A 16,039-nucleotide genomic window follows, 5' to 3' on the forward strand; every position below is an offset into this window, starting at 1 on the left:
CCACAGGGTTGGATGACTGCGCTCTGTGACGCTAATTAGATCATTAGATTGAGCAACGGCACAACCGAGGGATCACAGCAGCCAAACCGGTCTCTGAGAACAAACAGACTCAGGAACAGACTGTTTATTTTGACAAAACGGTGCCGCAGCACCACCTACAGGAAGAAGCCACCAACTGCAGTGAGAAAAGAAGGTTTATTGAATAAAGTGCAGCATTCAAGAAATACTTCCAACTGAACTGTTTGTATTTTGATATTCATTAAGACATCACAGCATGATTGTAGAAGTCTTTCTACCAGAACATGAAAGGATCTTTTTTGATCACATTTAAAGCTTATACAGTTCTAACAGTTTAAAAAAAAAACTCACTGACCTGTAAAGAGACACTTTGTGAATTAACTTAAAAAGTGGAATTAAAAAAAAAACTAAAAATAGCCCTTTGGTAATAAGAAGGAACAAAAAAAAAAACAATTCACAAAAAAATGACAATAGCTTTATGATCCATCCATAAAATAACAAACATTTATGAACGTAACACATGTACAAAAGAATTGGGAGGAAAAGAAAAGATTCATCTTTGTCAGATTAAACCTCAACCATCAAAACATTTTTTTATATAAAGTTAAGGTGCCTTATCTGCATGAATTCTACATGATCTTGAAACATCAGGTAAATATATCGTCCCTGATGTTTTTAAAACTCTAAATGACACAAATGGATCAAGTTTTCTTATTTCTTGATACATTATCCATCCATCCATATCCTGAATCCTTTGAGTCCATTATGGGGTCATGGGGCTAGTGGAGCCATCCCAGCTACTTGTGAGCAAAAACGGGGTTCGCCGTTTAGAATCCTTAACGACGTTATGGAGCATGTTTTTGGGCAGTGGGGGAGGCTGGAGTTCCCACAGAAAACCCACACATGTACAAGGAGAACATGCAAGCTCCACATAGGGAGAACCCAGCTAGGATTTGAGGCGAGAGCGCTAACCTCTGCGCCGCGGCAGGAGCTGACCATGGTGCTGACCAGATTGGATTTCTGTGCAGGGCTCTGAACGTCAACGGGAAGAAATTCAATAAAAAAACGGTTTAGATGTTCTTTGCGTGGTTTATTTGTACTTCTTCTGTGGTTTTAATGTAGTTCATTGGAGATATATTTGGGAAATTTTCATGTCCACAACTTTTCTTGCTTTCCACGTATTTTCATGTACGACGAATTTTCATTTGTGCAATTTGCGCAAAATCTGGCTGTGGCCTTAACATCATCAATGTCTGAATATCTGTTAGCACAAGGAGTGTTCTTTTTATATCAAAAATATTATTCTCAGAGGTTAGTTTTATATCTCACACGTCTTTGTATTTAAATGCAGCACACATTTAGACTTTTAACAAGAGAATTACTGGGCCCTGAAGATTCTGTCCATAACAACAAAGTCTGCAGAAGTACTCAGATTACTTAACAGTCGTCTGATGTGTCAGAGATGAATACGAGGCTGAGTGGAGACAACAGCTGGACCACATTCTGACATTGTGCAGAGATAATCATCTGATTCTGAATGTAAAACATACAAAGCAGACTGAGGTAAAGCAACATGTCAAACCCTTTTCCAGAAGAAGTGGAGGCGCATAAACACCTGGGTGTTCACCTGGACCATCAACGGAACTGGAGCCCCGAAAGTGATGCTGGAACAAAGCAGATTGTACTCCTTAATGAGGCCTAACGTCTTTAAAAATTTGAAGTGAGACGTTCCACGTCTCCTAAGCCTCTGCTGAGGAGAACGTAATCATATCTGGAAGGGATCCACAGAGGCGAAACAATCTGATGAAGAAAGCCAGCTCTGGTCTGAGTTTTGCTCTGGAGCTTCTGAAGCTGTTCAGCGATAAATGCTTGGGAAGATTTCATGAAAAACCTTCATAATCATCATCATCATCATCTTCATAACATAGTAACCCAACAACATAATTCTACACTGTTCTCTAATGACTTGTTATTGGCCTCAGAAAAGGGACTACTTTCTATTCTGGTCCTGTTGGACCTCAGTGCAGCCTTTGACACTATCGACCACGGTATTTTACTCCATAGATTAGAGCAGGACATAGGGATCAGAGGATCTGCCATCCAGTGGTTTAAATCCTATCTGTCAGATAGGTATCAGTTCGTTAATGTAAATGGCCATTCCTCTCAGTGCACTCGAGTCAACTATGGAGTCCCACAGGGCTCAGTCTTGGGACCGATCCTGTTTACGCTTTATATGCTACCCCTAGGAAACATAATCAGGAAACACAGCATTAATTTTCATTGTTATGCCGAAGATACGCAGTTGTATTTATCCATGAAGCCTGACCAGAATGACCAGATAGAGAAACTGAACGCCTGCATCAGTGACATCAAGACCTGGATGACAATTAATTACCTCCTCTTGAACCCAGAATAAACTGAGGTCATTATACTTGGTCCTAAAAACCTCAGAGATGCTCTGTCTGCTCAGATAGTCTCCCTGGATGGCATAAGTATAGCCCCCAATTCCACAGTTAGAAACCTTGGGGTTTTATTTGACCAGGATTTATCATTTAAGGCTCACATATCTCAGGCATGTAGAACTGCCTTTTTTCACCTGCGAAATATTGCTAAGATCAGAAATCTACTTTCTAAGAGTGATGCTGAAAAACTCATCCATGCATTTGTTACGTCGAGGCTGGATTACTGTAACTCCTTGTTAGCAGCGTGTCCTAAGAGTTCCTTAAGAAGTCTCCAGCTTGTTCAGAACGCAGCAGCTAGATTGTTAGCTGGAACCAGCAGAAGAGATCAAATCACTCCTGTGTTAGTTTCACTTCACTGGATCCCAGTTGATTCTAGAATCAAGTTCAAGATCCTCCTGTTAACCTTTAAGGCCTTACATGGAATGGCCCCGTCCTATATTAAGGACCTCATAGTCCCTTACCATCCAAATAGAACTATTCACTCCCAAAATGCAGGACTGCTTGTGGTTCCTAGAATTAGTCAAAGTACAGTTGGAGGTAGAGCGTTTAGCCACCAAGCCCCTGTTTTATGTAAGAGAGGCCGATTCAGTTTCTACAATCAAAGTTAGACTGAAAACATTCCTCTTTGGACAGGCTTATTGTCAGACTAGTTAGTATTCAGAGATTATTTAACTTAATTTGTTTAAATTAAACTTAATAACTATTTCTTTTAAAAGGCTGCTAGCAGTTGAAGCTGGGGTAACTATGGTGCACTGGGGTTCTGTCCTCTTTTCTCATCTACTTCTACCCTTCCTCTCCTGTATTCTTGATCATTATTCATCATTTAGTTCTCCATGCCTCTGTTTGGTGCAGTGATTCATGTATTGTCCCTCTTTTCCTCTCCCCTCCTTGGGGAGTGGGAGTGCTTCCAGACTCCAGTTGGCTCATCCGTGCTCCAGTTCCTGACCGTCTACCTCGCCTCTGCTCCTGCTCCTACACCTGGCTGTGGTTCCTGTCTCCGGCTCGACTCGGGCCCCTGACTGTCCCCACAACCACGGCTGGATGAAGCTCGTCTGCTGGACTTTTATATATGTAGTTGTAGATTTAGATAAGTTAATTCTTCTCTAAGAGTTCTGATAAATCGCCTGTCCGTCCTGGGGGAGGATCCCACCTTCATGTGGACCCCCCTGAGGTTTCTTCGTTTTTTCCGGAATCCGTTTTTTAGGAGTTTTTCCTTACCGCGAAGGGGGGTCTAAGGGCAGGGATGCCATTATAGCTTAGTCAGTTTGTTAGTTCATTTTAGTATTTTCCTATTGAACTCTTTGTATTCGTGATCCTTTTAAGTTCATGTTTTACTTCGAAGCCCATCGAGACGACTGTTGTTGTGATTTTCGGCTATACAAATAAAATTGAATTGAATTGAATTCTTCAGTTACAACCTCCAACAACGATTCAAATAAAACAATATTTTAGAACCAAAATGACGAATAGCTTCAACCCAATTCAAGTTTTGTAATTGTCTCCTAATGCTGAAAGCTGTAAAGAAGCTCTACGTTGACTCTGGAGATTCTCCTGACCCGACAAGTAAGTGGGAGACAAAGGTGGATGGGTGTCGTCTACCAAATCATAAGTAGGTAAAGACTTCATTCGATGAAAAGTTTTTTTCCTTTGGACTTTGGGATCAGAAACTGTATCCTTCTTTATTCTGGAGATCTCAGCCAGTGGATGTTTCTTTCTGGAAAAACTAGAAGATTTCAAAAGCTTGCGGTTCTCCAGCGGCTCTTGATCGTTCTCACTGGATGAGGCGTCGCTTTCAAAGCTGCCCAAAAGGTTTCCAGTGTGTGTTGTAGTGTGGTGAACCACACAAGACTTCAGACCAGCAGAGAGTTGACGTTTTAGGGTTTTGATGAGCTCGTCTTTCTTTTGAAGATCTGATTTGAGGTTGTTCAGCTCCCTTTCCTGCTGCTCAGTTAAGCTGTTTACACTGTTCTCGGTCTCACAGGGATCAGTTCTGCGCTGCTGAAATGATCTTCTAACACAGGTTTCTGGCATTGTTTGTGTCAAACAGGCCCTAGCTGTAAGAACAAGAAGGCGTACTGTTAGCCGTGATTTTACAGAAGGTTAAGACAAAGACAGATCATGGGTTCATCTCTGTGTGAATGCTGTCTGGATGTTCTGGGCCTGATCCTCAGAAGCCTCCCTACAACCCTCGACCCGTTTCCCCCTAATGTCTATGGGGTAAGATGAAAATGAAACGTGTGCATGTGGACAAAGTTGTGCACAACTTAGCAAAAAATATACAGCCGGGAAGTACAACTTCGTCTATAAGCATGTTTTATTTTGTCAGTAATCTGACCTCAAACACTTTGCTTCAAATCAAAATTCTACAATGAGCTATTATAATTTCCAAATGTATTAAAAAACTAAAACTATGATTATTCCCATATGATGGATTCCTCCTCCGTCTAGTGTCTACACTGAGTCATAACATTTACTTATCGCGGTTTCAAAAGCCTGCTTCTGTTTTCTAGGCTTTCTTACCGTATCGGTGCAGCTTCCTCCTCCACAGAAAGAAACCAAAGAAAGTTAATAAAATCATGGCACAGATGCCGGCGATGGTGAAATAGGAACGCAGGCAGTCAACTGAAAAAAAAAAACCAGGAAACTCCAAATCAAGATACATGATAAAGACTTTACTAGGATCATTACTGCTTGTTTTCTATTGGAGATTTCACTTAAATACAGTTTTTGATAAATCAACAATTTAAAAGTGAATTAATAAGCACAATTGTCTTGAACACAATTCATCATATGGAAATAGACGGTTGAGTTATTTTTAAAAGTAAGGTATAGAGAGGAAGAGGCAAAGGGAAGAATATAGCAAAATTAATCAGCAAACGGGTGAAATATCAAAAACTAGTCAACAGTATGTTCATATAGTTGGATGTTAGTTTTACCTGCAAACCACTGGACTCTCTGACCCATTTGGTCATCTACAGAAAATACAAGGTTAAAGAATAATTAATTAAAGAAACCAAATTACAAAAACTTTGTAAAAAAAAAGACCTGCAGCAAAAATACAATAAATTAACCTTGTTGGCTGATTTCAGTGCTTATAGACTTGACATACCCGATGCTTGTGGGAGGAGCTACTGTACAATGTGCGAATTGTATTCAGTGCTAATGCTCACAACTACACTATCCAAACCTTTACTTTCCAAATCTACAATTCCAAAATCCAATACCCATGAAATTTCCCAGAAGTCTCTGTGTGCATCAATTGATTGACAAGTAGAGACCATAGTGCATTGTGTTTGAACAGTTTGTCATTTGTGATAATGTTTGTAAACCATCCACGTTTTCATCATCAAAACACAGTGAGTGATTCAGAAACAGTCCATGTAAAATGATCATATTTATCAGGTTTTTACTTTGGAAAAGGAGTGATGTCATTGTTGGCATTTTAAGAAAAGAAACAGGTGAGTAGGTGTCAAAGTTGAGATAAACACCTGTAAGTTCCGCATTATAAAGCCTTGTAGGGATTATAGGGAGTAGTGAGGGAATTTGGACACAACCTTTGAGTCATTTTGGGTTGTGTTTTTAAATTCCAGCTCAGCCTGAAGGAGGGGCGTACCTGAAATGAGGATCTGCGTGGTCCTGCTGTGGTTGAAACGTGGGAGCTCCACTCTGCAGACGATCCTGTGACTGAAAGAAACACGTCCATCAGATGTCTACGTTCATTCATTCATGAGAAAACAGGAGTAGTTTTTTCTATCTATCATTTCTAGCACTACTGGTGGACTTATGACTGTTATGACTGTACTGATCAATTGGCCCACCATTTGTTCTGGCATCTCCTCATCAGCTGATGATCAACAAACAGGACAGCAGCTCCTAAGAAGGTCAGGGGTAGGAGACCCCCCCCCCCCCCATCGGGCTTCACCAGAGTACTAAAACCTTCTAATTAAGGAAAGAGCCGTCTGATGTCATAACTAACTAATTCCCCATATCAACCAATGAAAGCCTCCTGTCAAACAAATCCAACCTGTCAGCTGAACGTTGGAGTGTGACTCTCTGCCTTATGGTGAAAACTCCTCCTGGATCTTCTGTCTGTGCCTTTTCTCCAGTCAAAGCTCTCCCCTGTTCGTCCAGGATCTTCATCTGAGGCTTTGGCCGCCAGTTTCTCGCTTCACACTCCATGACCACATAGTTACTGCCAAACCAGATCCCTGTGATCTTTGGGTCAAACGCTGAAACTGTAGAATCAAAAGGAAGAGTAGTGTGCGCTTCGCCCAACGCATCCAAGGTCTGATGGACGAAAACTCAAGCCTTCAACACAGCAGAAGCAACAGTTTCTAGAGCCTTGAAAAACCAACACTGACACAGACATTACATACCTATATATATAGAACAGGGGTCAACAATAGGGCACGCGAGATGTGACAACAAGCACTTGATATGTCGTCTGTTTGTATTTTTTGGATTTGAAAATAAAAAAATTGCGTTTGACTGATAATCTCCTCTCGCAATGAGCTTTTTCCCCTTTTGTCTGTTTCCCCGATTTAGAAACAGTTTGTCCCATGTGTTGGCCAAGACGGTCATTGACAGACAAGTCAGACCCCAGGAAGGCATTGATGGATGGGTGGATGGATGGATGGATGGATGGATGGATGGATGGATGGATGGATGGATGGATGGGTGGATGGATGGATGGATGGATGGATGGATGGATGGATGGATGGATGGATGGATGGATGGATGGATGGATGGATGGATGGATGGGTGGATGGATGGATGGATGGATGGATGGATGGATGTTCTCATGTATAAAAAGGGCTGGACCATGGAAATCTGTCAAATAATCTAGAATAACTTCAACAAAGTCCACCAAGCCATCAAGCCATCCACCAACTCATCCCCAGCACCTCTTGGGGGGGGAGGTTCTGGGGATGAGTTGTTCTTGTGCTGCTTAGATGATGACACTCCGGCCAACAGGAGGACAGGGCGGACGGCGCCTTCTGGGTTCTTTTTTCTTTAGCTCTGTCATTTCTCTTTTTTTGTGCTTGTTTATGTGTATTTTATTATAATTATTCTATTGCATGTGTAGGGATTGGTTTTATTGTGTTCTTGTTTGTATTTTATGGAAAGCACCTTGCAGGGCTCCAGACTGCGACCAAATGGTCGCATTTTGCGACCAAAATTTGAGAGTGTGCGACTGAATTTTACATCCAGTCGCACATGTGCTACCAGTAAATTTGCCTCCCCCACCCTTCGTATTTTCTATAAAATACCAAATCCCAATACCAAAGTGTTCTCACCAACAACCAGCTCCACCGTGGAGTTCTCCATCCGGAGTCTGCCTTCTTCCTTTGGGATCTTCAGGCAGTAGAACATCCCAGCGTCAGACAGCTGGACGTTGGAGATCCTCAAAGACACGTTTCCGTCTTTGACCTCACTGTGGAACAGGCTGGTCCGGAACTCAAAGCGCTGGTGTTTCATCTCAAAGACCTCAGAGTTGTCCCGGTACACCAGAGCAGCCTTGGGATCCAGGTCGGCCCTCGTCCACTCCACCGTTGGACTGTCATCAAACCTGGTTCTGTCCTCTAAGCTGCAGGGCAGCGTGACGGCGTCACCAACAACTGCAACCACCTGATGTGGCTGAGCAGAAGAGCCATCTGGAGAACAAACAGGAGTTTTAGCCTCATTTAGACAAAAGACATTGGTGTCAACAAGTGGTGTGTACTTATAAAGCACTTTACTGCCTTCCTTGAAGACCCAAACTACCTTAGAATTCTGCATTTTAAGGTACACGCACCAAACTTGGTATGGATGGACCTTAGGATCCTCTTTCAGAAAACCACTTTGAGCAAATCTAAGATTTTTAATTAAACATAATAAATACAGTATGTACTATACATATATTAGTCGATATTAGGTTTCTCCTTAAGCTTAAATATTGGTTTATTCTGATAATTCTCTGGTTTTAGATTTGATTTGCTCTAATACAGTGTTTTTCAACCTTTTTTGAGCCACGGCACACTTTAACCTTGACAAAAATCCCGCGGCACACCAGCATCCAAAAAAAAAAAGATAAATAAAAAAAAAAAAAAAGCTCAGTCTGTTTTGATCTACAGCCGCTCTGCAATCTCACATGCATTTTTGTGATAAATGTTGCAGAAAAAGCTGGAAGCTGCAGCTGTTTTTTCTAAAAGATGTATTAAAAATTAAGTCAAAAGATTCAAAAACTGTTTGATGTGTGTTCGTTGTTTTAAGACGTTAAGAGGAGAGACTCATTGTGCGCTAAGACAGACACTTTGTTGCATCATGGGAGATGTAGTGCCGATAATCCGCCAACCGCAGAAAGACCAGCGTCTTTGAGCTTCATGGTTTTGTTCACTTGTTCCAGTCTGATACCAGATTCTGTGGAAAGCTACACCGCTAAAGACGAGCTTTAGATGGTATTTTTGTTAGAACAGAGAGACTTTTTTGCGCTAAATCGAAACAAGGAAGTGAAGACTTCTGATTGGTCAGACTGAAGACATGTGATTAAGCCTTCAAGAATGATTGGTGGAGACAGTTAAAGGGGCGGGACTTTTCCTTACACAGTTATAGCTGCAGCTAAATCGCGGTACCCCGTTATTGTTATCAAAAGGTCTTTAATAGAATCATATAACACAAAGAAAAAATAATTTTATGATATTTCATATTCTTAACTTCTCAGTGTTTTATCAGGGCCTGTTTGGATGAACAAAGAGCTGATTTCCTGGAGATGGTAATTGCTTTTAGATCAATTAATGAGGGCAATTTTCCACGGCACACTTGACCATCTCCCACGGCACACTAGTGTGCCGCGGCACACTGGTTGAAAAACACTGATCTAATAGACGGTAAACCTGATTTGACTCTGTAGAATCTGTCAGTCAAAAGGCCACGCCCCCATCTAAGCAATTCATTCTTTAAAATAAAATTCTGACAGTTTGCTAAAACCGATTGCAGAGCTGTTGTTGAATACTTTGGATCTCACCACAAATAGAAAAGATGGAAAATAGAATTTTTTAAAACTTCCTCTTACATTCAAGCATTTAGGCTCAAACAGAACCATTTCAGTTTGTAGACTTTAAACAACAAACAAATCTAGACAGTGTGAACATTAAAAAGTCTTCATGTAAAAATGTTCAGAAACGCATACAAATATGAAAATATGTTCTTAATTTTTATTCTGATTGTGTATTTGTGCAGCTTTTGGGATCAAAGACCCAGTTGACATTTAGTACAGTATTTTGACAAACACCAACATAATAAAGGACAAAGAAAAGTTTAAAAAACATTTCTATACTTGAAAAACAACTTTTTCCTACTTAACCTGTTCAGGTGCTTTCATTCCCTTTATGGTCCGAGCAGGAGTTTATTTGTATAAACCCCCATTTTACGTTTGAAACTGAATGGTTTTCAGGATTTATTCTGTTAGTATCTTTTGTTTTTCTTTCTTAGTTCCAAAAGAGTCGAGCAGGTTTGTAGGAGGAGTTCAAATAAACAAAAACATCCAACATGATATCAACAAACATTAAACCACACAACAAAAGTTATTTAAGGTTATCAGTGTCATAAATATCTGATACAATCTGCATTTTATGCACAAACACAAAGAACTACACACACTCAGATATCCACACACACTATCTACACAAACCCACCCAGATACACTTAGATTATTACGCTTGAACAAAAAAACTCCCATTAAGAAGGTTTTTATTAAATTGTTTAGTCAATCAAGTAGTTTTATTTAGCCAAACACGGTCAGACTGTATGTTTTTAGCCAGGTCAACAGTGTAGGACCTTTGTATCCAGTTCAGCAGGTTTTATCATTTGATGTCAGACATTTTCTGCAGTTGCTGTTCTTCATTTTGTAAAGTTCAGAATTCAGCTTAAACAACAAAAACCTTTTGATTTTTGTCGTCAAGTTGCCACAAAAGAAACAAAGAAAAAGTAAAGCCGGTTTTTCTTCTTTTCCCTTTCTTCTTCACTTTTATAAACAGACTAGAAAGGCCCAGAACTGGACGTGGATTTAACACTAGAACATATCTGTATTCAAAACGTGATTTTTGGGGATTATTTTTGTCATTTTCTGTACATTTTACACTCATTCACATGTTAGTCTCATTAACACATCACCTCTCTTGTTGATACTTTTTCTTATACCTGTTTAAATGTACCAAGCTTTAGGCATTTTTTACATTTTTTTAATGATAATTCATCAATAACCCTGGAGCTTTTAGTCTCTTTTTCGGGTTTAAATAGCTTTTTTTTTGCCAATTTTGGACAATATTACCCTCTTTTGCTCTAGATTTTTTCCCCTACATCTTGTAGTATTTTGGAACAGAACAGATTAGCAGCGTCAAATACGGAAAACTCTGATGCAGCTTAAAGTTTACAGCTACAATGACTTCTGCAGACCTTTAAGCAAACAGCTTCAGCAATTTACTCAACCTTTTTTCTTAAATAAACTTCAGCTTCATCTGCTAAACATTATTTCCACCAAGCAATCAAAGCAGCAACCGTCAGCAGATTATCTTCGCCAACTCAGATTATATACTCTTGATTTGATTAATTTGAGCAGGAAAATGCTTATTTCTGATTACGCTGGAACTGGAGTCCTAATGTTAAACCAAAGAAAACATCTGTCTTCTAACCTGCCGGTTGAATTCTGCAGAACGACTTTTTGTCGTACGGTGATACATCCGTTTGGCTCTTCTGTCTCCGTCTTTTCAGCAGTCAAGGTTCTTCCCTGGTCGTCCAGGATCTTCATCTCCGGCTTCGGCAGCCAGCAACTGGCCGCACACTCCACCATCACCGCTCCACTTTGGACCGCGACCATCGAGATCTTTGGGTCAGACACTGAAACTGTAGAAACAGCTGTGGTCAGTCAAGAAAGGCAAAAATCAGCTAAATTTGTGCTAGGCTTCAACCATGTGGGATGTTGTAAAACAGAAAAATCTGTAAGACACGCCTGCGTCTCACCTACTCCACCCTTACTTACACTTACATGTTGTCACTACGACCTGTCCCCCACTGCATCACAGTAGAAAAAAATCCTACATGAGTATTTTGACTCTACTGGTTCACTAAGTGGTCTAAAACCTTGATATTTCATAAGGACAACCTACGTGCAGGTTTGACCAAATTTAGACTCTGAACAGCCCATATTCACCCGTTTACACCGGGGATGTGATACACGCTCATAAACATGCCGAACGGGCATTTTTGAACACACTTTTAGCATACGGTGTTGACACTGGACTGTCGCTAACCGATACTAGTGCATGAGCCATGCAGTTGGAACGTGAAATATTATATACCTATATATATAGAACAGGGGTCAGCAATAGGGCACGCGAGATGTGACAACAAGCACTTGATATGTCGTCTGTTTGTATTTTTTGGATTTGAAAATAAAAAAATTGCGTTTGAGTGACAATCTCCTCTCGCAATGAGCTTTTTCCCCTTTTGTCTGTTTCCCCGATTTAGAAACAGTTTGTCCCATGTGTTGGCCAAGACGGTCATTGACAGACAAGTCAGACCCCAGGAAGGCATTGATGGATGGGTGGATGGATGGATGGATGGATGGATGGATGGATGTTCTCATGTATAAAAAGGGCTGGACCATGGAAATCTGTTAAATAATCTAGAATAACTTCAACAAAGTCCACCAAGCCATCAAGCCATCCACCAACTCATCCCCAGCACCTCTTGGGGGGGGAGGTTCTGGGGATGAGTTGTTCTTGTGCTGCTTAGATGATGACACTCCGGCCAACAGGAGGACAGGGGGGACGGCGCCTTCTGGGTTCTTTTTTTCTTTAGCTCTGTCATTTCTCTTTTTTTGTGCTTGTTTATGTGTATTTTATTATAATTATTCTATTGCATGTGTAGGGATTGGTTTTATTGTGTTCTTGTTTGTATTTTATGGAAAGCACCTTGCAGGGCTCCAGACTGCGACCAAATGGTCGCATTTTGCGACCAAAATTTGAGAGTGTGCGACTGAATTTTACATCCAGTCGCACATGTGCTACCAGTAAATTTGCCTCCCCCACCCTTCGTATTTTCTATAAAATACCAAATCCCAATACCAAAGTGTTCTCACCAACAACCAGCTCCACCGTGGAGTTCTCCATCCGGAGTCTGCCTTCTTCCTTTGGGATCTTCAGGCAGTAGAACATCCCAGCGTCAGACAGCTGGACGTTGGAGATCCTCAAAGACACGTTTCCGTCTTTGACCACACTGTGGAACAGGCTGGTCCGGAACTCAAAGCGCTGGTGTTTCATCTCAAAGACCTCAGAGTTGTCCCGGTACACCAGAGCAGCCTTGAGATCCAGGTCGGCCCTCGTCCACTCCACCGTTGGACTGTCATCAAACCTGGTTCTGTCCTCTAAGCTGCAGGGCAGCGTGACGGCGTCACCAACAACTGCAACCACCTGATGTGGCTGAGCAGAAGAGCCATCTGGAGAACAAACAGGAGTTTTAGCCTCATTTAGACAAAAGACATTGGTGTCAACAAGTGGTGTGTACTTATAAAGCACTTTACTGCCTTCCTTGAAGACCCAAACTACCTTAGAATTCTGCATTTTAAGGTACACGCACCAAACTTGGTATGGATGGACCTTAGGATCCTCTTTCAGAAAACCACTTTGAGCAAATCTAAGATTTTTAATTAAACATAATAAATACAGTATGTACTATACATATATTAGTCGATATTAGGTTTCTCCTTAAGCTTAAATATTGGTTTATTCTGATAATTCTCTGGTTTTAGATTTGATTTGCTCTAATACAGTGTTTTTCAACCTTTTTTGAGCCACGGCACACTTTAACCTTGACAAAAATCCCGCGGCACACCAGCATCCAAAAAAAAAAGATAAATAAAAAAAAAAAAAAAGCTCAGTCTGTTTTGATCTACAGCCGCTCTGCAATCTCACATGCATTTTTGTGATAAATGTTGCAGAAAAAGCTGGAAGCTGCAGCTGTTTTTTCTAAAAGATGTATTAAAAATTAAGTCAAAAGATTCAAAAACTGTTTGATGTGTGTTCGTTGTTTTAAGACGTTAAGAGGAGAGACTCATTGTGCGCTAAGACAGACACTTTGTTGCATCATGGGAGATGTAGTGCCGATAATCCGCCGACCGCAGAAAGACCAGCGTCTTTGAGCTTCATGGTTTTGTTCACTTGTTCCAGTCTGATACCAGATTCTGTGGAAAGCTACACCGCTAAAGACGAGCTTTAGCTGGTATGTTTGTTAGAACAGAGAGACTTTTTTGCGCTAAATCGAAACAAGGAAGTGAAGACTTCTGATTGGTCAGACTGAAGACATGTGATTAAGCCTTCAAGAATGATTGGTGGAGACAGTTAAAGGGGCGGGACTTTTCCTTACACAGTTATAGCTGCAGCTAAATCGCGGTACCCCGTTATTGTTATCAAAAGGTCTTTAATAGAATCATATAACACAAAGAAAAAATAATTTTATGATATTTCATATTCTTAACTTCTCAGTGTTTTATCAGGGCCTGTTTGGATGAACAAAGAGCTGATTTCCTGGAGATGGTAATTGCTTTTAGATCAATTAATGAGGGCAATTTCTCACGGCACACTTGACCATCTCCCACGGCACACTAGTGTGCCGCGGCACACTGGTTGAAAAACACTGATCTAATAGACGGTAAACCTGATTTGACTCTGTAGAATCTGTCAGTCAAAAGGCCACGCCCCCATCTAAGCAATTCATTCTTTAAAATAAAATTCTGACAGTTTGCTAAAACCGATTGCAGAGCTGTTGTTGAATACTTTGGATCTCACCACAAATAGAAAAGATGGAAAATAGAATTTTTTAAAACTTCCTCTTACATTCAGGCATTTAGGCTCAAACAGAACCATTTCAGTTTGTAGACTTTAAACAACAAACAAATCTAGACAGTGTGAACATTAAAAAGTCTTCATGTAAAAATGTTCAGAAACGCATAAAAATATGAAAATATGTTCTTAATTTTTATTCTGATTGTGTATTTGTGCAGCTTTTGGGATCAAAGACCCAGTTGACATTTAGTACAGTATTTTGACAAACACCAACATAATAAAGGACAAAGAAAAGTTTAAAAAACATTTCTATACTTGAAAAACAACTTTTTCCTACTTAACCTGTTCAGGTGCTTTCATTCCCTTTATGTTCCGAGCAGGAGTTTATTTGTATAAACCCCCATTTTACGTTTGAAACTGAATGGTTTTCAGGATTTATTCTGTTAGTATCTTTTGTTTTTCTTTCTTAGTTCCAAAAGAGTCGAGCAGGTTGGTAGGAGGAGTTCAAATAAACAAAAACATCCAACATGATATCAACAAACATTAAACCACACAACAAAAGTTATTTAAGGTTATCAGTGTCATAAATATCTGATACAATCTGCATTTTATGCACAAACACAAAGAACTACACACACTCAGATATCCACACACACTATCTACACAAACCCACCCAGATACACTTAGATTGGACCCCCGACCCGGAAAAGAAGCTTCCTACATAAAACGCACGAGCGCGACGCTCACACGCCCAGACCGCTCTGAGTTTGAAATCTGAGGAGGATCATGTCAGTGGACTACAAACCAGGTGTGAAAGTCCCAGGTGAGACGGAGACGGACCCGCTCCCGTGCCGAACACATTTAGTTAACTTTAATTTAATCTGAGCGGGACGATGATCCCATGCTAGAAAAACCTCCCATCCGGCCTGGCAGGCAGCTCACCTGTCACCTGGTCAACACCTGGACCTGACGCACCTTTAAGACTTTCTTACCTGTGGACCAGAGGAACAGGAGCAGAGGAACCAGCACAGACATGACAGAACCAAAGACCTGTGAACCTTCATCTCCATTAGAAGTGTCACTGAAGTGGGCGTGGCTAGAGGTGTGTTCAGGATCGCAACGGAGATTCCAGCTTTCCCAGCATTCTGTCAGAAAAGGATTAACTCCTTAATTACAGATAATCTAGCTCCTCCCTGTTGATATTAATTACTGTTAAATCCTATGTGGAAATGTTGGAACCTAAACTTTACAGATCAAATAAATGCAGCAAAACTTGAATAATTTATGGCGCTTTGAGACTTCCTGCAGGACATTTGATTTTTCCATTTTGTTCAAGTATTTTTTTAATCATTAAGTATGCAGAGGTTTGGCTGTGCTGCATCTTTTTTATTTTAAACTCTAGATTTTTAGGATTTATGTTTAGTTTTTTTTTTTTTGATGTGTGAAAAGATCAGCAGCAAAAGGCCATTTATTTTTCTGTGCATTAAAAAACACTTTTTGAGTACAAGCCTTTCTATACCTATAATATTGGAATGTCAGAATCCCCTATGTCATCAGCACTTACAACGGGAAACGTTTTGCTAATTTTCTAAACTATATAGTGAGATGAACTCATCTGTTTTTATTTGAAAGGAATTTCCCCTGAACTGAAATAAGTCCAAATTGGCTGAAAAATAATTTTTACAATAAAGTTACACCACATTAGAAACGTGTTGATCAAATTTGAGACGTTGGGTAAAT

At 40.4% G+C, this 16,039-nt stretch overlaps 1 protein-coding gene across 3 annotated transcripts; it reads right to left on the reverse strand.

Annotated features, from left to right (window-relative positions):
* Nucleotides 1-176: 176 nt before the first annotated feature.
* LOC105356315 (putative selection and upkeep of intraepithelial T-cells protein 1 homolog) lies at nucleotides 177-15,715 on the reverse strand. Of its 3 annotated transcripts, XM_078935880.1 has the most exons (9): nucleotides 15,292-15,715; nucleotides 12,598-12,954; nucleotides 11,150-11,360; nucleotides 7,778-8,134; nucleotides 6,505-6,715; nucleotides 6,094-6,164; nucleotides 5,417-5,452; nucleotides 5,001-5,102; nucleotides 177-4,534 (listed from the first exon to the last, which is right to left on the reverse strand). In XM_078935880.1, exons 4-9 carry the CDS (start codon nucleotides 7,956-7,958, stop codon nucleotides 3,963-3,965), a joined length of 1,173 nt encoding a protein of 390 aa, XP_078792006.1. In that variant the 5' UTR covers nucleotides 7,959-8,134; nucleotides 11,150-11,360; nucleotides 12,598-12,954; nucleotides 15,292-15,715; the 3' UTR covers nucleotides 177-3,962. The 3 variants fall into 3 exon arrangements, with proteins under 3 accessions (XP_078792006.1, XP_023821617.1, XP_023821618.1); XM_023965849.2 differs by lacking the exons at nucleotides 11,150-11,360; nucleotides 12,598-12,954; nucleotides 15,292-15,715 and having other exon boundaries at nucleotides 7,778-8,556; XM_023965850.2 differs by lacking the exons at nucleotides 11,150-11,360; nucleotides 12,598-12,954; nucleotides 15,292-15,715 and having other exon boundaries at nucleotides 177-1,682; nucleotides 7,778-8,553.
* Nucleotides 15,716-16,039: the final 324 nt, after the last annotated feature.

The sequence above is a fragment of the Oryzias latipes genome, chromosome 18, assembly GCF_053564925.1.
Source record: "Oryzias latipes strain Hd-rR chromosome 18, Olatipes_Hd-rR_3.1".
In the NCBI taxonomy this organism is placed as follows: domain Eukaryota; kingdom Metazoa; phylum Chordata; class Actinopteri; order Beloniformes; family Adrianichthyidae; genus Oryzias; species Oryzias latipes.

Coding starts and splice junctions, on each gene's coding strand:
- LOC105356315 (XM_023965849.2), bottom strand. CDS start 8,258: ATGCAGAATTCTAAGGTAGTTTGGGTCTTCAAGGAAGGCAGTAAAGTG. Junction 6,165..6,504: donor CTCCAACGTTCAGCTGACAG/GTTGGATTTGTT, acceptor TGTTTCTTTCAG/TCACAGGATCGTCTGCAGAG. Junction 4,535..5,000: donor GAGGAAGCTGCACCGATACG/GTAAGAAAGCCT, acceptor TTGTTCTTACAG/CTAGGGCCTGTTTGACACAA.